Source organism: Tasmannia lanceolata, unplaced genomic scaffold (assembly GCF_043159265.1).
Source record: "Tasmannia lanceolata isolate RefF3 unplaced genomic scaffold, GAP_Taslan_0.1 ptg000008l, whole genome shotgun sequence".
NCBI classification, from domain to species: Eukaryota; Viridiplantae; Streptophyta; class Magnoliopsida; order Canellales; family Winteraceae; genus Tasmannia; species Tasmannia lanceolata.
The window spans coordinates 14914375-14939033 of NW_027518685.1; the positions used below are offsets into that span (position 1 = coordinate 14914375).

At 39.1% G+C, this 24659-nt stretch overlaps 2 protein-coding genes across 15 annotated transcripts in view; one reads left to right on the top strand and one right to left on the bottom strand.

Moving 5' to 3' along the window:
• The window catches only part of RST1 (ARM repeat superfamily protein), a 73281-nt gene extending 61028 nt beyond the window's left edge, over positions 1–12253 (bottom strand). For 6 of the 13 annotated variants that reach the window (XR_013252947.1, XR_013252946.1, XR_013252945.1 and 3 more), the window contains exons 1-3: positions 11570–12246; positions 10666–10947; positions 9215–9298 (exon numbers count right to left, since the gene is read on the bottom strand). Coding sequence is in view for 5 of the 13 variants with exons in the window: in XM_077388135.1 (XP_077244250.1) it covers positions 9215–9298; positions 10666–10947; positions 11570–11959 (756 nt within the window). In the remaining 8 variants the exon portion in view is untranslated. Of the gene's footprint in view, positions 1–9214; positions 9299–10665; positions 10948–11569 lie in introns of all 13 variants that reach the window. The other 7 variants (XR_013252943.1, XR_013252942.1, XR_013252944.1 and 4 more) reach the window with 3 other exon arrangements.
• A 1263-nt stretch (positions 12254–13516) lies between these two features.
• LOC143884512 (Transducin/WD40 repeat-like superfamily protein) lies at positions 13517–23104 on the top strand. Of its 2 annotated transcripts, XM_077388138.1 has the most exons (11): positions 13517–13893; positions 14007–14109; positions 14374–14474; positions 16211–16320; positions 16412–16478; positions 16594–16693; positions 17336–17452; positions 17537–17674; positions 19050–19131; positions 21676–21725; positions 22544–23104. In XM_077388138.1, the coding sequence occupies exons 2-11, from the start codon at positions 14041–14043 to the stop codon at positions 22721–22723; spliced, it is 1014 nt and encodes a 337-aa protein (XP_077244253.1). In that variant the 5' UTR covers positions 13517–13893; positions 14007–14040; the 3' UTR covers positions 22724–23104. The 2 variants fall into 2 exon arrangements, with proteins under 2 accessions (XP_077244253.1, XP_077244252.1); XM_077388137.1 differs by having other exon boundaries at positions 13517–14109.
• Positions 23105–24659: the final 1555 nt, after the last annotated feature.

A 24659-nucleotide genomic window follows, 5' to 3' on the forward strand; every position in this document is an offset into this window, starting at 1 on the left:
ATCCGATTCAGCATTGTATCCAAGGCGACATTGTATCTGAAGGCAATAGTATCCGAAGCGACCTTGTATCCAAAAGCAAAATAGTATCCGATGATACATTGTATCCGAGGCGACATTATATCTGAAGGCAACATAGTATCCGAAGCGACATTGTAGCCGAAGGCAACATAGTATTAAAGGAAACATTGTATCCGAAGCGACTTTATATCCGAGGCAACATTGTATCCGAGGCGACATTGTATCCGAAGGCAACATAGTATCCGAAGCGACCTTGTATTCGAAAGCAAAATAGTATCCGAGGCGACATTATATCCGAAGGCAACATAGTATCCAAAGCAACATTGTAGACGAAGGCAACATAGTATCGAAAGTAACATTATAGACGAAGGCAACATAGTATCCAAGGCTATATTGTATCCGAGTCGACTTTATATCTGAGGCAAAATTGTATCCGATGTGACATTGTATCCGAAGACGACACAGTATCCAAAGCGACCTTGTATCCGAAAGCAAAAATAGTATCCGATGCCACATTGAATCCGAGTGGACTTTATATCTGAGGCAACATTGTATCCGATGTGACATTGTAGCCGAAGGTGACATTGTAGCCGAAGGATACATAGTATCAGAGGCTACATTGTATTCGAGGCGACTTTATATCCGAGGCAGCATTCTATCTTAGGCGACATTATATCCGAAGGCAACTTGGTATCCGAAGTGACCTTGTATCCAAAAGCAAAATAGTATCCGAGGCTACATTGTATCCGAGGCAACATTATATCCGAAGGCAACATAGTATCCGAAGCAACATTGTAGCCGAAGGCAACATCGTATCCGAGCCTACATTGTATCCGAGCCGACTTTATATTCAAGGCAACATTGTATCCGAGGCGACATTGTATCCGAAGGCGACATTGTATCCGAAGCGACCTTATATCCGAAAGCAAAATAGTATCTGAGGCTACATTGTATCTGAGGTGACATTATATCCGAAGGCAACATAGTATCCGAAGCGACATTGTAGTCGAAGGCAACATAGTATCCGAGGCTACATGTATCCGAAGAGTCTGAGGCATCATTGTATCCGAGGCGACATTGTATCCGAATGCGACATAGTATCTGAAGCGACCTTGTATCCGAAACAAAATAGTATATAAGGCTATATTGTATCCAAGGGGGCATTATATCCGAAGGCAACATACTATCCGAAGCGACATTGTAGCCAAAGGCAACATAATATCCGAGACTACATTGAATCCAAGGCGACTATATATCCGAGGCAAACATTGTATCTGAGGCGACGGTGTATCCGAAGGCGACATTGTATCTGAAGCGATCTTGTAACTGAAAGCAAAACAGTATCCAAGGCTACATTGTATCCAAGGCGACATTATATCCAAAGGCAACATAATATCCAAAGCGATATTGTAGCCAAAGGGTAATCTTGTATCCGAGGCGACTATATATCAAAGGCAACATTGTATAAGGGGCGACATTGTATCCGAATGCAACATCGTATCCGAATGCAACATCGTATCCGAAGCGACCTTGTATCCGGAAGCAAAATAGTATCCGAATTACATTGTATCCGAGGCAACATTATATCCAAGCCAACATAGCATCCGAAGCGACTTTGTACACGAAGGCAACAAAGTATCCGAGGCTACATTTTATCCGGGGCGACTTTATATCCGAGGCAACATTGTATCCGAAGCGACATTGTAGCCAAAGGGCGACATTGTATCCGAGGCAACTTTATATCCGAGGCAACATTGTATCCGAGGCGACATAGTATCTGAAGGCGACATAGTATCCGAAGGCGACCTTGCATCCGAAAACAAAATAGTATCCGATGCTACATTGTATCCGATGCGACATTATACTTGAAGGCAACATACTATCCGAAGCGACCTTGTATCCAAAAGCAAAATAGTATCTGAGTCTGCTTTGTATACGGGGCAACATTATATCCTAAGGCAACATAGTATCCGAAGCAACATTGTAGCCGAAGGACAACATTGTATCCGAGGAGACTTTAAATCAGAGGCCACATTGTATAGGGGGAGACATTGTATCTGAAAGCGATATAATATCACAAGTGACCTTTTACCCGAAAGTAAAATAGTATCCGAGGCTACATTGTATCCGAGGCGACATTATATCCGAAGGCAAAATAGTATCCAAAGCGACATTGTAGCCGAAGGCAACCTAATATCCGAGGCTATATTGTATCCGAGGCGACTTTATATCTGATTCAGCATTATATCCAATGCAACATTGTATCCGAAGGCGATAGAATCCGAAGCGACCTTGTATCCAAAAGCAAAATAGTATCTGATGATACATTGTATCCGAGGCGACATTATATCCGAAGGCAACATAGTATCTGAAGCGACATTGTAGCCGAAGGCAATATAGTATTAAAGGAAACATTGTATCCGAGGCGACTTTATATCCGAGCCAACATTGTATCCGAGGCGACATTTTATCCGAAGGCAACATAGTATCCGAAGCAACCTTGTATCCGAAAACAAAATAATATCCGAGGCTACATTATATCCGAGGCGACATGATATCCGAAAGCAACATAGTATCTGAAGCGACATTGTGGCCGAAGGCAACATAGTATCTGAGCCTACATTGTATCTAAGCCAACTTTATATTCAAGGCAACATTGTATCCGAGGCGACACTGTATCCGAAGGCGACATAGTATCCGAAGCGACCTTGTATCCGAAAGTAAAATAGTATCCGAGGCTACATTGTATCTGAGGCGACATTATATCCGGAGCCAACATAGTATCCGAAGCGACATTGTAGTCGAAGGCAACATAGTATCCGAGGCTACATGTATCCGAGGAGACTTTAAATCTGAGGCACCATTGTATCCGAGGCGACATTGTATCCGAAGGCGACATTGTATCCAAAGGCGACATAGTATCCGAGACGACCTTGTATCCGAAACAAATAGTATCCGAGGCTATATTGTATCCAAGGAGACATTATATCTGAAGGCAACATGCTATCCAAAGCGACATTGTAGCCTAAGGCAACATAATATCCGAGACTATATTGTATCCGAGAAGACTTTATATCTAAGGCAGCATTGTATCTGAGGCGACAGTGAATCCGAAGGCGATCTTGTAACTGAAAGCAAAACAGTGTCCAAGGCTACATTGTACATTGTATCTAAGGCGACATTATATACAAAGGCAACATAATATCCGAAGCGACATTGTAGCCAAAGGATAATATTAAAACCGAGGCAACTATATATCAAAGGCGACATTGTATCAGGGGCGACATTGTATCCGAAGCGACCTTGTATCCGGAAGCAAAATAGTATCTGAATCAAGGAAGCAGGAATCGTACCTGAGGGTGGGGAATAGGAATCGTGATTCGATTCGATTCCCCGATTCTGGGGAATCCCGAATCGATTCCGTCGGAACCCCGATTCCCAGGCGATTCCCTGCGAATCCCTAGCGAATCTCAACTCCCCAGCGACTCCCAGCAATTCCCCAGCAAATCTCCGGCGATTCCCCGACGAATCCCCGGCGATTCTCCGTCGACTCTCTGGCAAACCCACAATTCCCGCTTCCAACCATCCCAGGAGCCTTCGATTCCCGCTTTCGAATCCCGAATCAAATCCCGCTTTCGATTCCCGCCTTGGCAACCTTGATCTGAATTACATTGTATCCGAGGCAACATTATATCCGAAGCCAACATAACATCCGAAGCGACATTGTAGACGAAGGCAACAAAGTATCCGAGGCTACATTTTATCCGAGGCGACTTTATATCCGAGGCAACATTGGATCCGAGGCAACATTGTATCCGAAGCGACATTGTAGCCAAAGGGCAACATTGTATCAGAGGCAACTTTATATCCGAGGCGACAATGTATTCGAGGCGACATAGTATCCGAAGGCGACATAGTATCCAAAGGCGACCTTGTATCCGAGGCTACATTTTATCCGAGGCGACTTTATATCCGAGGCAACATTGGATCCGAGGCAACATTGTATCCGAAGCGACATTGTAGCCAAAGGGCAACATTGTATCAGAGGCAACTTTATATCCGAGGCGACAATGTATTCGAGGCGACATAGTATCCGAAGGCGACATAGTATCCAAAGGCGACCTTGCATCCGAAAACAAAATAGTATCTGATGCTACATTGTATCAGATGCGACATTATATCCGAAGGCAACATACTTTCCGAAGCGACCTTGTATCCAAAAGCAAAATAGTATCCGAGGGTGCTTTGTATCCGAGGCAACATTATATCCGAAGGCAACATAGTATCCAAAGCAACATTGTAGCTGAAGGACAACATTGTATCCGAGGCGACATTATATCAGAGGCCACATTGTATACGGGGAGACATTGTATCTGAAAGCGATATAATATCATAAGCGACCTTTTATCCGAAAGCAAAATAGTATCTGAGGCTACATTGTATCCGAGGCGACATTAGATCCTAAGGCAAAATAGTATCCAAAGCGACATTGTGGCCGAAGGCAACATAATATCCGAGGCTATATTGTATCCGAGGCGACTTTATATCCAATTCAGCATTGTATCCAAGGCGACAGTGTATCCGAAGGCGATAGTATCCGAAGCGACCTTGTATCCAAAAGCAAAATAGTATCCGATGATGCATTATATCCGAGGCGACATTAGATTCGAAGGCAACATAGTATCCGAAGCGACATTGTAGCCGAAGGCAATATAGTATTAAAGGAAACATTGTATCAGAGGCGACTTTATATCTGAGGCAACATTGTATCCGAGATGACATTGTATCCGAAGGCAACATAGTATCCGAAGCAACCATGTATCCGAAAGCAAAATAGTATCCGAGGCTACATTGTATCAGAGGCGACATTATATCCGAAGGCAACATAGTATCCAAAGCAACATTGTAGACGAAGGCAAAATAGTATCCGAGGCTATATTGTATCCAAGTCAACTTTATATCTGAGGCAACATTGTATCCGAAGTGACATTGTATCCGAAGACGACACAGTATCCGAAGCGACCTTGTATCCGAAAGCAAAATAGTATCCGTGGCTACATTGTATCCGAGGCGGCATTATATCTGAAGGCAATATAGTATCTGAATCAACCTTTAATCCAAAGCAAAATAGTATCTGAGGCTACAATGTATCCGAGGCGACAAACATATTCGGAGGCAACATAGTATCCGAAGCAACATTGTAGCCGAAGGGCAACATTGTATCTGACGCAAAACTATATCCGGGGCGACGTTGTATTCGAAGGCGACATAATATCCGAAGCGAACTTTTATCCGAAAGCAAAATAGTATCCGAGGCTACATGGTATCCGAGACGACATTATAACAGAAGGCAACATAGTATACAAAGCAACATTCTAGGCGAAGGCAAAATAGTATTAGAGGCTACATTGTATCTGAGGCAACTTCATATCCAAGGCAACTTTGTATCCGATGCGACATTGTATCCGATGGTGACATTTTACCCAAAGCGACCTTGTATCCGAAAGCAAAATAGTATCCAAGGCTACATTGTAACCGAGGCGACATTATATCCTAAGGAAGCATCGTATCCGAAGCGACATTATAGCCGAAGGCAACATAGTATCGAAGGCTACATTGTATCCGAGACAGCTTTATATCAGAGGCAACATTGTATCCGAGGCGACATTGTATACGAAGGCGACATAATATCCGAAGCGACCTTGTATAGTTGTATCCGAAAGAAAATAATATCCGAGGCTACATTGTATCCGAAGCGACATTATATCCGAAGGCAACATAGTATCCGAAGCGGTATTGTAGACGAAGGCAACATAGAATCCGAGGCTACATTGTATCCGAGTCAACTTTATATCCGAGGCAACATTGTATCAAAGGTGACATTGTATCCGAGGGCGACATAGTATTCGAAGCGAACTTGTATCCAAAAGCAAAATAGTATCTGATGCTACATTATATCCAAAGCGACATTATATCTGAAGCTAACATAGTATCCGAAGCGATCTTGTATCCGAAAGCCAAATAGTATCCGAGGCTATAATGTATCCGAGGCGACATTATATCCGAAGGCAGCATAGTATCCGAAGCAACATTGTAGCCGATGGGCAACAATTTAGCCGAAGGGCAACATTGTATCCAGGATGACGTTGTATCCGAAGACGACATAATATCCGAAGCAACCTTCTATCCGAAAGCAAAATAGTATCCGAGGTTACATTGTATCGGATGCGACATTATATCCGAATGCAACATAGTATCCGAAGCGACATTGTAGCCGAAGGCAAAATAGTATCTGAGGCTACATTGTATCCGAGGCGAATTTATATCCGAGGCAACATTGTATCCGGGGCGACATTGTATCCGATGGCGACGTAGAATATTATTTCCAATGCCGCGGGATACGATCGATTAGCTGATGTTTCAAAATTTAAAGTTGGTTTATTGGAACCATATAAACCCATACATGGAACTCCCATTGAGAGAAAAATAGAACCCCGCAGTGTACATAATGTACTTTGTAGCTGAGTACAAACGTTTCTTACCTCCCCACCTGGATAGCAAGGGCTAGATGTCTCCCCCCCTTCCGTTTCGTCTCTGCATTTGATTTATGGGAAGGGTGGAGAGTGATTTGCTTGAAAGGGTCCCATTGCCCCATGGTGCTTCAAAAGTGGAGTCTGCCCCCTCCTGGTTACCTGAAAATTAATTTTGATGGTTCTAGCATTGGCAACCCGGGGCCGGATGGTATTAGGGGTTTATGTCGCACTTCTAGTGGTGAGTCTACCTGGTCTTTTTCTCGTCCCCTGGGGGTCTGTGGTTCAAATGAAGCTGAGGTTTATGCGGCGTTTGAGGGGTTTAAGCACATCGATAGGGGTTCTCTGAACTCGTTTATTGTGGAAGGTGACTCTCTCAATGTTATCAGATGGCTTCGGGGATCTGCTTTGCCTCCATCGAGATTTTGGTCCATCTTCGATGAGATTCATGACATTGTTCGTGGCTCTTCCATTGTCTTCAATCATGTGCGAAGATCTGCTAATGGCGAGGCGGATGCTTTTGCTCGGGAGGGTGTTGATAAGGATGTATTGGAATTTTTTTATTTCTTGCCTCCTTGAGGCTCTTGCATTTTTCTTGCCCTTGTTGTTTTATCCTGGGTGACCTCCTTGGTCTTCCCGTTTTAATATATTTTTCTCTGATTACCTTTCAAAAAAAAAAAAACAAATTCCCACATTATGAAAAAAGTAAAAGGCCTCGAGAAGAAAATGATCGAGGAATAAAAAAATCAGAGATTTTTCATTATTTCCTTCTTTTATTTCTGCATTTTCCTATGCTTTTCTCTATTCCAGACATTTAACTATGATAAAGGACTTGATATTCTATCGAATTCGAAAGACAAATCTCAAGTGATCCGAGTATCAAATGATTGTATCAGAAAACAATATCTTTACTTGTAATTGAATCTTTCTCTTTTCTTTTGATAGCTGGTCGGGGTCCTTCCAAACAACTTACCTACCAAAAAATAGAAAGAAGAAAGAAAAAACACATTTTCCCGACTCCAAAATCCAAAAACTGTTTTACAATACCATAAAAAGAAGAAAAGAAAGAAAACACATTTTTTACTCCTTAATCCAAAAACTTCTTAACAATACTTCAGAGAAGATATTTATAGATCAAACTCTAAAAATTACCTAATAGGCTATTGCACAGGCCATGGTTTTAAATTTCGGTTTCACTTATAATTTCAGTCTTGACCAAAACCGAAATTTCGGCCGAAATCCGGTAATTTAAAAAAGATTATTTAATTATTTACCAAATTTCTGCCAAAATTGGTAAAACCCGGAAATTTGGATTTCACCAAATTTCGGATTTCGGCCGAAATTTAAAACCATGGTACAGGCCAATCCAGCACAATTAATAAGCTGCCATGAAACTAAAGGGAACATACAACTACAACTAATACTGTCATAAAATAAAATCCTAAAATCGATCTAGTAGAATAATTGAATTTTTTTAATGTGTCAAGGTGTTCAAGTAGAAAAAGCTTGTAGATGGTGATGGCTGCTCAAATATGTAAATGAACACCTATATGCCAAGTTATGCCATCCAGAAGTGAGGGTATTGATTATTGAACTGCGTCCGTGCTTTACCTTCGCATAAAAAAAATCAACTCCAACCAGTTGGACACTGTCTACCAGGGAAAATAAGGAAAATACCCAGATTTGCAAGGACAATCACCCTAATCGATATTTTTTCTTTCCTTTGCCAACCAGATAAGTCCAACCACCAACCATTTTTTATTAAGAGTCCGTCCAAATTGCAGTAAAGCTATCATAAAAAAATTCAAGTAAAACTGTTACACGGTAAACCTTTTCACTATAAAGTTTTCCTTTTACGTTGATCCATTGCATGAAGTAAAACAGGATGTAAATACAATACAGTGTTCCAATGACCACAAGTTTTTTCGGCGTAAAATCGAAATTCTCCTAGCCATCTATTTTTATAACAATTACATCAGAGGGCTAGGATCATCTTTTATAGAAAAAATTTTGTGCCTAGGACTATTCACGACAAGAACCACTTAATGAACGGTCTAGATTGTGCTTATGCGTAGGGACCATGAACGGTTTAAGTCATACATATGGGTGGGCCACGCTTAAGAGAGGTAGGCTCTTCATTTCCTCTATCACACGTACGTATTTTATATTTACTAACATAAAAATTTATTCAGAATATAGTCACAATCCATCAAGAAATATTTCAGATGTTACAAAACTATCAATCATATCCTCAACAAATTTGTCAAAACATCTAGCTGAATGTCAATAAAACCAAGCTTTAAAAAACTAGATCTACCAGAAATTTGTCAATTGTTTTTTTAATGGCCGCTAAATTTCAATTGTTGGTGCTTATTCATTACAAATTTTAGACATTAACAACCAAAGTATATGATCCAAAGAATGATTTTTGGTAACGATACTAGCCTCATCTTTTCTTTCTTTTTCTTTTTTTTTTAATGATGTAGGATACTAGGTAATTCCTAAAACTATCAGTCATCTTATATGCCACCACTAAGAATACTGTAAGATATGACAGCATTGTTGCAGTCCAAAAATGTTTAAGGACAAAAGTTAGCATCTGAAATTTATCAATAGGATTTGGCAACCTAGACAAGAAATGTGAGTAAAGCTGAGGAAGCAAATACCATTCCAATTACAACAGCTTGCTTCAAAACCACCACGAATGAATCCACCAGAAATTCAGCAGCATAAATGAGATACTTGAACTCCTGAGCCAATTTTCAAAATATTAGATAATAATAGATATCAAGTTGAACTTGTTGCTTATAAGTGAAAAATTGGCATTGGGTACAGAGAGTAGCAAAACGACAAATGAAATGACGTTACTGTTATCTAAGATTCAGTGGTTTAAAAAGTACTTGAGGAATTGACAACAAGGTCAGCTAAAAAAGTCCAAAGCACCATGATATATGACGAGTCAAGCATAAATCTTTAAAAAAAAAAAGAACCACTTGCCTTGAAACAAACCAACAAAGAAAACTCTACGAACCATTCATCATTTTTTCTTCTGTTCAGATTTTTTCAAATTGAATTTCTTTACTAAACAAATATTGTCGAGCCTTCGCTATACGCAACCTGACTCTTATTGTGAACTTGGAGCACAAGAAAATATTCAAATCCTTACAACAGGTCTAGAAAGAATTGTAAATTTATAATTGATGATTTGAGTGCAGGCAAGTATTCAAACCCTTTAACTACGAGTCTAGAAAGTAATATAATTTTTTTTTATAAGCCAAGATGGGATCGAACCTCCAACCTCAAGGTGGAGGACCAACGCCTTTACCATTGTGCTAGAGGCTCAATCACAGAAAGTAATATAAATTTACAATCGATGATTTACTGTTCTATATAAAACTCCAAGCCAAATTTTCCTTGAAATTTTGCACAAAGCTCCCCTGAAAATCTAATGTTCTCATGTTATTGGGGCCAAAAACAGTTCTTTGAAAACATCACACTACGTTCAAAACCGCTACAGTCAGTTTGAAAATCAGCATCATTTTCAAGTTCAACTCAACCTAGTCAATAAGCAAGGTTTTAAATTTCGGTTTTGGTGTCTGTTTCGGCCACCACCGAAATCAAAATATTTCGGTTTCGGTGGAAATTTCAGCCTAATTCATGTAAAATTAGGTTAAAATTTTTGGTATATTTACAATTTCGGTGGAAATCTTAAAATATCGATGGAATTTTTAAAATTTTGGTGGAAAAATTTAACATTTCGGTTGAAATTTTACAAATAAGGGTGAAAAACAAAATTCCGAAAATTCGGCAAAGTTTTGGTAAAATCCTGTAAAAATCCGATTCATGGTGTATTTCGTTCCAGCCTTGACCGAAACCAAAATATTTCGGCCGAAATTTAAAACTATGTCAGTAAGAACTCGGTCATACAAACCCGGTGTTCGGAGTCAGTACTCAAAGCCGAACAATACCTGGTCAACCCACTCAAGTTTGAAGTCCACCAGCAAATTTTTTGCAATTGTCAGAGACAATGCCCATGACAATTTTATCTCATTTGTTTTACCGGAAAAAAAATAATATATCAACAATGGAACAGAATTTGCAAACAACGTTCGCTTACCTCTACATTCTTGCGTGGAAAATACTTCAAGCAGCCAGTCAAGAATTTGATAATCAGCATAGCTTCAGATGGAAACGAGCAAGACAACGATGCCATGGACGATATCAAATGCCTCACAAATGAAGATGAAGAATTCGAAAACGGGATTCTCAATATGGAAAACATCAAAAAGGGTCTCAAGAACTTTAAAATTCCATCAAATCCGATCAACTTATTTTGCACGATAAACAATAGCACTTGATTTACAAGCTCAGATTGAGCCTCAGTTCGACAAGAAAGCACCTGTCGTCCAAATGCCAGCATCAAGTCAATGATCGAATGGCATGTTAGATTAAAAACAAACAATCTTGCTTTCAAAAGCACTCAAATATCCCACTCATCATATAAATCTGATCCATAGATTACGAAAAAACAATTGAGACAGTAGCTAAAATGATGGCATGAATTTCTCGTTCTGAGCAATTAATAAATTTATCAAAAAAATATTAGAAATCGCACCAGTTCATCAAAACTTCTTACAAAAAAGCTAAAAAAATCAAAGGTGGCCGAGTTCGATACAAAAGGTTTGTGCAATGCATTTGTGTTTTAAAGCAATTAATTCGTTAATAAGAGAAAAAATAGCAGAGATAGGGCCAAGGAAAACAGTCAAAACACCCAAAAACAAAGAAAACTAAGCAAACATTCGATCCAGATGTTAAGAACAACAACACCTTTAAGAAATACCATGTTATCACTTTATTTTATTCTAGAATTACCATGCTAATGCAACATTTGTTTGATGAAAAATTTAAGCCAGTGAATTGCAAAAACCATAATTATAACAACAATAAACTAAAAAAGAATGTGTGATAAGTCGTTGCGGAAATTCCATTAAACACCCTAATTAGGGTTTGGGAAACATTGCCTTAACAAAAGGATGAAACTCAGGCGAATCAAAACGCCATGACGGGTCTTTCCTGAACGCAAATCGACAGATAAAACCGATTCCTTTAACAAAGACATCGACGAAGCGGGAAGGACAGCCTTCGAGAGCGGCTTGGAGCTCTAAGAGTCCACGAGAAACCTCCAAAATTCCTTCCTTTACGAGACGACAGAGTTCTCGGACCGATTGATCGACGACAGAGGGGGAATTGGAATTGAGGCAGTGGGAAATGGCGGTTCGACCGGAATCGGAATCGGGGTTTTGGTAGAGAGGAGCAGATCGGAGTTTTTCGAAGATTGAAATCACGGCGAGTCTCTGCATCGAGGGTTGTGGGACTCGGATTCTCTCCAACAGGAGAGAATACGAATCCATTTTTTAGGTTTTTTTTTCTCTCTCTCTCTCGTTTGGGGGAGGAAGAAAGTGGGGGGAAATGGAAGGCTCGGTTGATAGATGCTACTGACACTCGCACTTAATCCATTTTTTAGGGTTTTCTCTCTCTCTCTCTCTCTCTCTCTCTCTCTCTCTCTAGAGCTCATATAAGCTTGTCTCAGCTCTTTAGCTCAGGAACACTTTCCTCTAAAATTATACTTATTTGCAAATAGTGTCTTGGGATTTATGCATCTGCTCTCAATTCTAATGGTAACGACGTCTTATTTTGTTACTGTCCCTTCTTTTGCTAGTGGTGCCCCTCTCCAAGAAACTACTTCAATTGGCAGCCTAACACTGCCACCACTACTCTATATAAGGTAACTATGAAGAGGCTACTTGGCTTGTCTTCCCCTATAACCACTAAGTATTAATTCACCACTACTCGTACTAGGTAACTATGTGTAACCAAAACTGAAAATATGATCTATAGTCACACATGAGGGCACTAATACATATTTTAGGGTAAATTATGAAAATCAGGAAAAGGTTTATGAGGTATTACACAGCTTGAGCAGCCCTCTAAATACACCATCTCCCATAATTATTTGAGTCATCCAACCCATTCATTCTATAGGTTATAGTTAGGGTCATGGCTAGGATTGTAGTTTATGGTTAGGGTTATGATTTGTGGAGGTTTAAAATTGATAGCTATAAATTAGGCTCTTATAGATCGAATGGTTAGGATTATAATATGGAGATGGCTTGTTATGAACATTCTATATGTGCGAGGTGCTATAGAATGAATGAGTAGCATGAGTCAAATAACATAGAGATGGTGTATTTATAGTGGGTTGCTCAGGCTCATAAACCTCGCCCTCTATGAAAATACCGCCTATTAAAATTGAAAATACTATCGGGGCATTTCAAATGTTTTTCATATAAGAATCGCCCCTCAAGGGGCACAAGTGATTACCTTGGTTGTCCTACAATCTCATCCGATCCATCTCATATGATCCATTAGGAATTATATTTTTTTGAAAAGAAACTATTTTTCAAAAGACACAAGAGACCGTGGATGTTGAAGTGTAAATTATTAACGGGGTTTCTGCATAAAAGAGTCCCAGAAAATAACGTTTAACCCTTCATTCTAGTTTTTGGCAAAATATACGAGGAATATGTGCTAAAAATAGGGACTGCTTTGCATTAAAATAATTCACAATATGGGCTGAAAATAGGAACTGTATTAATGAGAATTTATATCGTGGAAGGCCGTAAAAATAACTGTGGGGCCCATTTTTTTATTGGCGATCTGAACTGTTCATTTGTTGGGCCCTGATGTAGCTACGGCGTACGCCAAAAATCCTCTCCATACTAACTCTTTGATCTGTGGAGGTTTAAAATAAACGGCATAATATAAAAACCCGCACGGAAATGGGGCCCAATGGTGATCCATGCCGTTCGATATTGTGGGCCAATGTTCAAACGATCTGATAAACCTTAATAAACCTCAACTTGATATTTCCTTTGCCAGGTGAATCGGAATTGCTCTATCTGGTTGTTGGAAGTTGGGTAGGGGATTAGGGGAAGAAGAAGCACAGGGGAGAAGACAAGAAGATTAGATTGGGAGAAGAATAGCGGAAGATTGACTAATGGGAATGGCATCTGATGTCTATTTGGATTCATTACTCCGACCGTCCAAACATAGCTCTCTAATGCTCTATCATAATCGATGGTCCAGAACGACTTGAGGGTACTTTCGTCATTTCATACGAACCGCCAGCAGAGAAAGTTCGCGGTTTCCCCTTTTCACATTTAAGTTCTAGGGTTAGAGCTCTCTTCCTAAGTTTGATTTCCCTTTCGTGCCCTAGATTTAAACCCTAAAACCCACCTTCCAGTGCGTAATAAGGACAGTACACATCTTCAGAAGAATTCCCTAGGTTTTCAAATCCCCAGAATCTCAATTTTCTCCTGCCTCTGGACTTTCTGCAATCCCCCTTTTTCATCTTTTCTCAATTTCTTCCTCTTTTTTTTTTTTTCATATTCTCCTCAGAAGTGTGGAACTGTACTGCTTGAAATTACTTTGAATGTCTCTCGCTCAGCTTGACGATGAGACCGTACGCAGCATGTCGGTCGGTGCCATTTTTACAGACTACGTAAGTTTGGTTTTTCTTTTCTTTTCCAGCATTTTTGTTTGAAATTATTTTCTTGGTTTTATTTTTTTAATTTGTTCGAGTCATGAATTATTAGATATGCGAATTCCGATAAAGAGCAGATAAATTATCAGTTCAATCACAGAACACATTCAATTGCTGATAAATTTTAGCATCTGTGAAAATTGCTTAGGTAGTCTCTGTTGGTTTCGATGAATTGGGTGTTATTGCTAAGTTTTAGTGTGAATTTCTGTCATGGTTTTTTAGGTTGGGAAGATCAGTTCGATCGATTTCCATCGTACGGACGATCTTTTAGTTACGGCCAGCGAGGATGATTCGGTGCGCCTTTACAACATCGCGACTGCTACGTGAGTATATTACTGTTGGTTCACAGTTTTATAGTGGTTGAATCTGATGGCATTTCGTGGATTTTGTGCTTTATCGTTTCGGATGGATGTATCTGTATGTATGTATGTGTTGTTGTATAATGGCATGGCCGTAACTAATATTCCGTGTAAGAGTGGAGCCCATATTCTATGGTTCATCTGTTGAACAAATTTAGTAATTATCATGGAATTGATTAACAACACCGCCGAAACTCATGTAAGGCTGCAACTTGGGTCAGATCGGGTTGAGCTTTTGCTAAAAAATGAACTGGAATCAACCTGAACCCAACCCTATTTTATTGTAAAAGCTCAACTCGAATTCCCAAAAATTTATCCAAGTTGCACCCAATGTTAGCTGGAACGCGGTTCATTCCGGTACGTCGTATGGGAACGGGTACGGGGTACGATGGTAGCCCGGTACGCGGTACGATGAGGGTATGCTATTTGGGGTCGCGGTCAGTTTGGAGCGCTAATTCGGACTCACTCTCTCTCTCTCTCTCCACACACACACACACACACACACACACACACACATATATATATATATATATATATATATATATATATATAATTTCATATATTTTTGCAAGAATATCATTCCATAGTACATACTACATACATTTAATACACAAAATATAAAAATCTCACTTATGTCATACATATTTTTTCAAAAAGAAAGTTCTCGTTGGAATATATGAATATCCTTCCATAGTCCATACTACATCCATTTAATAAACGGAATAAAAAACCTCATGTATGCCCTACATATTTTTTTTCAAAAAGAAAGCTCTAGTTCCAATCCAATCCAAAATATATAAAATTTGTAGCCTCTCCATATCTCCCTTAGTCTATATGCATCTCTCTCTTTCTCTCATGCGGGTCGCCGCGGGTCGTCATTTTTGGCGATCCGGGTCGCTAGCGAACCAAGTTTTGGATCGTGCGACCCCAGATTGCGGGTCGGAGGGCGGATGGGGAATTCGGTAACTATGGTTGCACCCCTAAGCTCATGGAGGGGTATCTCTGTGCAATTTTGTGCTGGATTGCGGGGTGCAACTTGGTTTGGGTCGGATTGAGCTTTTGCTAAAAAATGAACTGGAATCAACCCGAACCCAACCCGTAAAAGCTCAACTCGAATTCCCAAAAATTTACCCAAGTTGCACCCCAGCCCTAAGCTCATGGAGGGGTATCTCTGTGCAATTTCGTGCTGAATTGCATACATGGTAATCTGGCCAATACCTTATTTTTAGTTTGGGAAAAGAATCTGCACGTATTGGATTGTTTGAGGAACATATCGAGAGAGAGTTTCGATCTGGCAAGACATAGTTGTCGTTCCCATTCGTTAGTCGGAAAGATAGGCTACGTCTCTCCAAAGGGCAGGTGGAATTTTTCCTAGTTTGATCTCTTGGACAATTTCGGTGGCCATCTGATCTTAGGGCACCTCCTCTTCTCCTCTCTTTTCTTACTCAAAACCCCCTTTTTGTTAAAGTAAAAAGGAAAATTAAGGGGACACACACAGACACACCCATACGAACACCTACACCCTCATATTGTTTGTTTAATTGTCCAAACGCGGCAGTCTTTTCATCTTCATATGGAATACAAATTTGAGGACATGCTGCTTAGATAGACCTACAAACTCAAGTCCAATTGTTTCATGTATTTTTCTTTATTTTGTCCATCCTCTTTGTTGAAATGATGTAATGATGCTAAATAATCAGGCTTCTGAAGACGACATACCATAAGAAGCATGGCACAGACCGGATATGCTTTACCCACCATCCAAGCTCTATTATTTGCTCTTCCAGATACAACTTGGACTCTACTAGTGGTGCGTGTCCTAACATCAAATTGCTGATTTGAGATATGATTTTAATGATGTTTTCTAAAGAAATTAAAGTTACCGCATTTTCCTTTGCCAGAATCTCTGCGTTATCTCTCTATGTATGATAATCGATGCCTACGGTACTTCAAAGGGCACAAAGGCAGGTGATGGTTCTATATCTCTTTTGTTACTTGAGTCAGTTACTAGATGTTTTCGAGCAGCCCTATTGAATTTTGTTTTCCTCTCAACTAAGTTTTTTTTTTTTTTTTGGGGCTCTAGGGTTGTTTCCCTCTGCATGTCCCCAGTCAATGACAGCTTCATGTCAGGTTCGCTTGATCACACTGTGAGATTATGGGATCTCCGTGTTAACTCCTGCCAGGTAACAGCTTACGACTCTTTTAAATGAAAATCTATGCTTCAGCCGACACTTTGAATTTATTGTGGACACCCGTGTCGTGTCGTGTCCTACACAACACCCGTGTCCACATGTGTCGACACTCCTATAGACACTTTTAAATGTACTACTAGAAATGTTAGTAGCTTTAGTAACTTTATATGTATGTACGTGTATGAGCGTGCCACTATTTCTAGATTTTTAGGGTTTGTCATGTCAGATGCCCCATATCTGTGTTGAAACTCGGCACACAAGTCTGTGTCCACAATTCAACTCAACTCAACTCAACAAAGCCTTTGTCCTAAACTAGTTGGGGTTGGCCAACCCTCCTCCTTTATCCTGGCTTGGGACAGGCTGTGAAAAACACAGGCGGAGTTAAGTCCGTGTCCACAAACGATGATTATATGTACTTCCTATTTTAGCCGTCTCCCCGTTTCTAAATTTTGGGAGTTTGCCGTGCGCGACACTCAGTCCGTGTCCACAAACCAAAGTGAAAAATTAATTCCTTAAGCACTGCCAATGAAAGATTAAAGTGGTTATTAAAAGGGAAAAGAGAGGATTTGGGGTGGGACAGTTAGATAACACCAATTTTCTGATATGATTCATGCTTACTGATATAGTTTTCAGGGACTTCTGCATTTACGTGGTAGGCCTACCGTTGCATACGATCAACAAGGGCTTGTTTTTGCTGTGGCAATGGAAGGGGGTGCTATTAAATTGTTTGATTCTCGTTCCTATGACAAGGTCTTTACCAAGAAACCAATGGCTTGCCTCTAGTTCCATATTTTCATTTCTTCAGTGATTTTAATTTTTTTCTCCAAAATGCAGGGCCCATTTGATACATTCTTAGTTGGTGGAGACACAGCTGAGGTTGGCGATATCAAATTCAGCAATGATGGAAAGTCTATGCTTTTGACGACAACAAACAATAATATCTATGTTCTTGACGCGTATGGAGGGGATAAGGTTAGTTCATCAGCTCGGATACATCTTTCCTTTTTAATCTTTTTTTTGGAAAGTTTTTAGTATTATTTGTACGCAATGATATTGTTCCAATGCATTCTATGCATCTAGATACATTTTGCGTATCATGTAAAAACAACCAAACCGCAGACTGAGTTGGTTCCGCTACTACAAAGGAAAACAAAGTTGACGCCAAACGACCTACATAGAGACATCAAAGGATATGGATCGAAGATAAATCAAGGAACCATGCTACACATCCTCATTGCAAGTTCGTTTTTCATCTCATTGGCGGAGTTGTGAATGCTGCAATACTGCAATATATCTAGGCTTTGTAGAAGGACAATGAAAAAAGAAAAGAAAAGAGGAGTCGAGATGAAGGAATTGGTTACGTGTGTACGTGTCCCATGACCCCCACTTCTCTACTTTATTAATATTCACTTGAAGCAACATAAGCAAAATGACAACAAAAACCCTTAAATATAAAAGACACCACTGTACTACCCAAATGACCCAATAAGATGTAAATCATAGTTATAAAACTCCCCCGCGTCATCGTGGACTCCCCTGAATGGACTCCCTTTTCCCTTGGCCGCGTTTCGTGTTTTGCCGCCGCATTCCTTGTTTTGCTCTACAGAGTCAATAAAATCTCCTTTGACTTTCCCGAGTTATGACCGCGTCCACGCCGAGTCAACAATGATTTTTTCTTGGCTGCATTTTGACCTGCATCCCTGTTTTTAAACACTGATGTAAATACCCTCACATCTCAACACTCCCCCTAAGTTGGAGCAAAGAAATCACTCATGCCCAAATTTCATAGGATCCCAACCAACCTAGCTTTGCAAACATAGTAAGAATGTTTGCTAACTATAACCGCGTAGCGGCTCTTAAATAAGCTGTGCCTGGTCCATTTCAAAAAAAAAAAAAGGTCCCTGGCATCAACTGAATATGGAGATTTGATGAGCCTCCTATAGGAAGATGAAGTACGTAGTCCTACGGTCCTACCCAGGCGAGTTCAGTGTATACGTGCATGGCTGGTTTCCTATGGATATGGACCAAAATTAGATTTATATTTGCATTGAATGTAATCTCTGTTTTTCATGTGATATTGATCTCCATTTGTCAGCAATTTTCAAAGGAAGTGGTGACATGAAGGCTGCTTTTTTCACATGAGTTACCTACTTCCATTTTTTCCCTAAATGTCAAAATAATAAGGCTTTGATATCATGTAAAGCATAAAAAATAATGTCATATGGCTTTGAAACCAGGTCTATGTTATCCGTGGCTGTGATAGGAATGTTTCATTTATTTTTTTGTGCTGTACATATATTTTGTTGGAACTATATAAGTTTAAGTAATTTTAGTTTTCTCTGTGCAGCGTTGTGGGTTCAGTTTAGAACCATCTCCCAATTTGGCAATCGAGGCAACTTTTACTCCAGATGGGCAGTATGTGGTCTCAGGTAGATTTTTTCATGCAATTTTCATTTAATTTGCTATTTGCAGAAAATTTTAGTCAAGGATGTATCCTGGGCCTGTGGAGATTTGCCCACATTGTTATTAAAAAAAAAAAGGTGAAAGATTTACTTACATTTTGATTGAGACATTAGACTTATGTAATGGGGCTGGCATTTCCTTCTCACACATTTTGATAGAAGTGCATGAGGCAGCTGATTCTCTCGCAAGAGAAACTTGTGAATAAACCCACTGTGTGGGACCTCTGCCTCTTCTCTGAATTGTATTTTGTCTTTTTTCTAATAAAGCTTTGTTGTTATCGTTAAACTGAAAAAAAATCTCAAACGTTTTGCTGTTATGTTGTAGCCCAACAAATGAACTGTTTAAATCATCCTATGAAGTGGGCCCCACGATACTTTTTGAAAAATACTGGACTTCCACGCACACAGCTTATTAAATCTCTGGAAAACAACCCCTCTTTCATGAGAATTCTTTGATATTTGTTCCTTGGTATATAATGTGTTGTCTCCTGGAAATCAAATTGGCCCCAGCCGTTTTCCTTTTATGGCTTTTTGTGTATTTTTTTTATTACCCAATTGGTATGGATGACCTAATTTACATTTTATGTACAAGAATTTCTTTCTGTTTCGGACACTAGATCTCAATCAATTAAATTCAGGATTTCGTCGTTCAAAAAATAAAATAAAAAGAAGGAAATTATTTGCAAGTTTATCCTAGTCAATTGATACAGTTCTTTCATTTCCAGCATTCAGTTCCCATTTTCCTCTTTAAATATATTTTTCAAGCTTCCAACTGCTTTCAATCTTGTTTTGAGCTCTGTTTCAGAAATCCCTGAAGCCAGAGACAGAAATTTGAATAGAATTCGTTAGCTCGTATCCGGAAAATTTCTTCCATCATGTCCCATTGTCCATAGTTATTCTTTTCTACAGCCTCAGATTGATGGTTTTAGTTTTTGTGCACTTTGGACTTGCCAATTATCTAGTACAAGTGAGAATGGCTACCGACATCGTTGACCATGTGATTGTGGGAGGGAGATTCTCTAAATACAACTCGGTGGCTTAGAGGTTCGTCGGTTCCCCCTTGGAGGTTTGCTCAGTATTTTGATGAGATCCTTGATAGAATTGAGGGGTCATTTATCATATTCAATCATGTCAGAAGGTCGTCTAATAGTATTGCAGATCGATTAACTAGTGAAGGCGTAGATAGGCAAGCGCTGGAGTGGTTTGATTTTTTGCCTCCTTGACTCAGGGCTTTCTTTGTATTTTTCCTTTTCCCTGTTTTCCAAAAAAAAAAGCTACTTACATCGTTGAAATTTCATTTTTTATTGCAAAATTGGACGCCTTTCTGATGTCAGAAGGTTTTCAGTTCTTGTTGTTTCTACGTCATAAATCTCCATACATTTTGGTTTCAGTAATTAATTAGAAATTTCTTAGGTTCAAATCTTGTGTCAGCGATTCAATAGTGTATAAATTCTTGCAGCTTCAAAGTTCTACTATAGAATTTAGCTCTACGTTGTTGAACTTCAACCGTGGCTTTTTTTAAATGGTAAACTTTAATCATAGTTTGAGAATGTCTTGATTCTGGAAATTAATGCATTATTAATTGAATTTTCTTGGTCCAAGATCCTCCTCTGCTATTGTTGGAAAAAGAAGAAAAAAAAAAGGATTTTCCACTTCTATTTGTACATTTACCAACTTATTCTTTCAATTGCAGTGCCACTTTTTGAATTGTCTCTCCCATTTGTCTCGTGCCATCAGTTGATCTGTGTTGGTAGACTATCTCAGTCAATCTATATTGTCATCTATTGAATTTGTCAATTGGTTTCCATTACTGTTGGTCAAGTCCCTTAGTTATTGTCAAATAACCAGTAAGCCCACTATTTTCTTGTTTGTTCTGATGATCAAATTTAGTTACTCGCCTTTTTCTGGTCAGTTCTTTCCTTTTACGTCAGAAGGTTTCCATATCTCGATATTTCCTTCAACAAGACTTCACATTTTAGTCAACCATTTTTCTAGACAGGATTATCATTATCAATCACTTTCTCTCACCTCTTGCATCTTCACATTTCACTCAAACAGTTCCCATTTTATCCCTTTATGAACACAAATTTTATCACCTGGTTATCTGGAACAACCTCAGTTTTCAATCTCTCTGACCTGCTCAATTTTTGAAGGGTTATACTTTGATGTACCTGAAGGACACAAAACCGGGTGTCCTCAGTCTAAAACTGTACATGTGAATACCTTCCAAAAAAAATGTACATGTGAATGCCCATCAACTTTCAGAAATTACCCAGTAACTCCCAGGATAAACTGGCTTCTTTATCCTAGTCTTGGATCTCTTGGTTTGGTTTGTACTTCGTAGTAAAAGTTGTTTTATCTTAGAAATCAAAAAAGATACCCAAGCATAGGGAAACTTTTTTTTTTTTTTAAAACGATAATGCACTGGGAAACTAATTTCATATTTAGATTTAAATTTTTTCTTTGTCTGGAGCGTGAGAGCTGAGTCCCGTGTACTCTTATCCATTGCAGGCTCTGGAGATGGAACATTGCATGCATGGAGCATTAGCAAGCGAAATGAGGTATAATTCGTAAAATTCTGCCATTGAAACAAAACCAGTGACTACTAATGACCTGTTCGTTTCAGATTGTCACAACCATTGTAGGCCTCAAAACTATTATTGGGGGTTACAATCAGTTGTCACAATCTGAAACGAACAGGTCCTAAGAATATGGTGATGATGATGTTGGTGATACCATTGTTTCTCCAAAAAAAAAAAATTGATGTTGCCAAGGTTTTAATTACTCAAACTTTCAAGCTAAACTTGATGATGGTGACGTCTTAGTCAACTTGAAACTTTGTAGACTTTTTATTACATTGAGAGAACGGCTTTTTTTGTTGTTGCAGTGTTTCTATTTTTATTTTTATTTTTTTGAAAAACGACAAAGTTTCATTATTATTAAGATAGCAATCGGGACCAGGGGTAGAGTATTTCTATTTTCACTCTGCAAGAGGTTAATTTTCAAAAGGTTTCTTAGAATGTGTTGAACAATTTTTGTCTGAGCAAATCACTTCTTTAAAAGGGAAAATGATAGTAGTCCCTGAACTACCAAACCTAGTACTTTTTTTCCAGACATTGCATCAGGCCACCAATCTGTCCAGTCAGGGGATAGATGAATTTTAACCCACTGAATGTGAACGGTAGTCTTTATTTTGTTTTAACCATCCATTTCAGGCCATTGTTTGTATGGATAGGATCATACAATTGAGTCCTTAGGCAGTGGGGCCAACCTGATGAGTGGTTCCAATCATCATACTTGGTGGATTTAAGGTAGTATCAGTATATGATGATGATGATGGTCGTGAGATGATGCAACATTTTTTGGTTTTCTTTCACAGGTAGCATGTTGGAACAGCTACATTGGTGTAGCCACTTGCTTGAAGTGGGCCCCGCGGCGGGCTATGTTCGTCACTGCTTCTAACATACTGGCATTTTGGATTCCTAACTACTCGAAGTCTGATGCCGAAGCAGGTGATCTTGATGCTGATGTTGTAAAATCGGAGCATCTCCAGGCATAATTTCTGCCATTTCTTTCTTATGATTCTGGTGTTAACCATATCTCTCCTTAAAGCCTCCATCCATTGCCAGTTGCTTTGCGTTCACGCTGCCGGAAATTTCAGAAGGAATTGCATTTCAGTCACTGATAATTTATGGAAGTTTTAGGATTTTAATTTGTACAGTTATGCAATACTTTTAGGATCATTTTGATTGTCATAAGTGATCAATGGTATTTTGTTTATCTTTGAATATCATTGACATTTCACAAATGGAAAGCATTGGAGTCTCAGGCATGCTTGGCAAGCATGAAAGTATTTGTGGGGTATGTACATGCATGGATTTGTTAGGATTATTTGAGGTTTTGAGGCTATGGTATCTCTTGCAGCTGAATGATATAGTTAGGGCTTGTGTAATCATTTCCCAAACAAGAGGAATGGTCTAGTCGGGCCCTGTATCATCTGGACCATCCATTTGAGGGCCCTTTGAGTGTAGTAAGGTTGTTAATTTCCTGGAAAAAAGGGAAAATCAAGTTTTGGTTTTGATTTTTTTTCCATAGAAAATGAGGTATTCAAATGCTGGAAAACTCCTGTTTTGGGAAAATATAATTGAAGTTGATGGAATGAGTGAAAAAAAACAAATGCAAAAAATAATTAAATATACCTGACTAAATTACTCCCCAAACCAATCTTTTAAGGGGGGCATGTTAGCCCTATCTTAAATATAAAAAAATGTTTCCATGAAAAAATAAAGAAATTTCAGGGTTCAGTAGTTTAATATTATACCGGAGAACAGGGAATTTTTGTTTTTGTGAAACGATTTTCATTGAAAATGTATTTTCCTGTGTTTGGCTTTCCTCATTTTGCATGGAAATCTTTTCCCGGAATTGAAAAATCAATCGTGTTGGACCCTAGAAATTCTTTGCTGGGAATTATTTTTTTTTCATAAAAATTTTTACCCTAATCCAGACTGAAAATTATTTCCTATGAAATTTTAGTTGTGTATAGTTCCTATAGGATAATTGTTTATAATTTCTCTTATTCCTTGCATGAATTTGTAGAGTACCTTTTAGCCCATGATACATTGATACTTAGATGAGGATGAATAGGTTTTCTCTTCTGGGAAAGCCTTTCTACGCATGATATGTTTTTTGCATGAAAAAAGATCTCGTTGTAACAGCCAGCTACAGATTGCTTTTGCTTCAATCATTCACATGTTGTCATCTATTTTTCCTTCGATATTTATATACAAACTTGCCATTAAGCTACCAAATGTGACAACCTCTAGAGAATCGTTATGTCATCCTTAAAGTAAATTTATACACGTAAAGTTAACACACCCAGTTAAATTAACATAACCAGTCCATGCACTATGAGACTCTGAGTGGGCAGTATCCAATAGGGCTGCAACTCGGGTCGGGCGGGTCGGGTTTTGGAGAACCCAACCCTACCCGAAAAATATCTCGGGTCGGGTTTTTTTTTCGGAAAACCCACGATTCCCAAACCCGGCCCTATCCATGATAAATCTCGGGTCGGGTCGGGTTTTTTTCACATTGACGCAATTTTTTAAAGAAAATTCTTGTTTGGCAAGGCAACTCAACTCATAGAAGCAGAAATTACACTCACATTACACTTGAATCAAACAATGATGTAATTACACTCACATTACACTTGAATCAAACAATGTTGTAATCAAACAATGTTGTAATTACAATCAAACAATGCTGAATCAAACACTTGAATCAACTCAACTTATAGAAGCAGAAATTACACTCACACGCAATAACAGTGGGTGCGTGGGTTTTCACTTTTAACTTTTAACTAACAATAGAAAAAAAATGTACATACTGTAACTTATGTTACTCGGGTCGGGTCGGGTCGGGTCGGGTCGGGCCCCTTCAAACCCGGCTCGACCCGAGATTCATGCAGGCTTTTGAATGCTCAACCCGAAACCCATGAA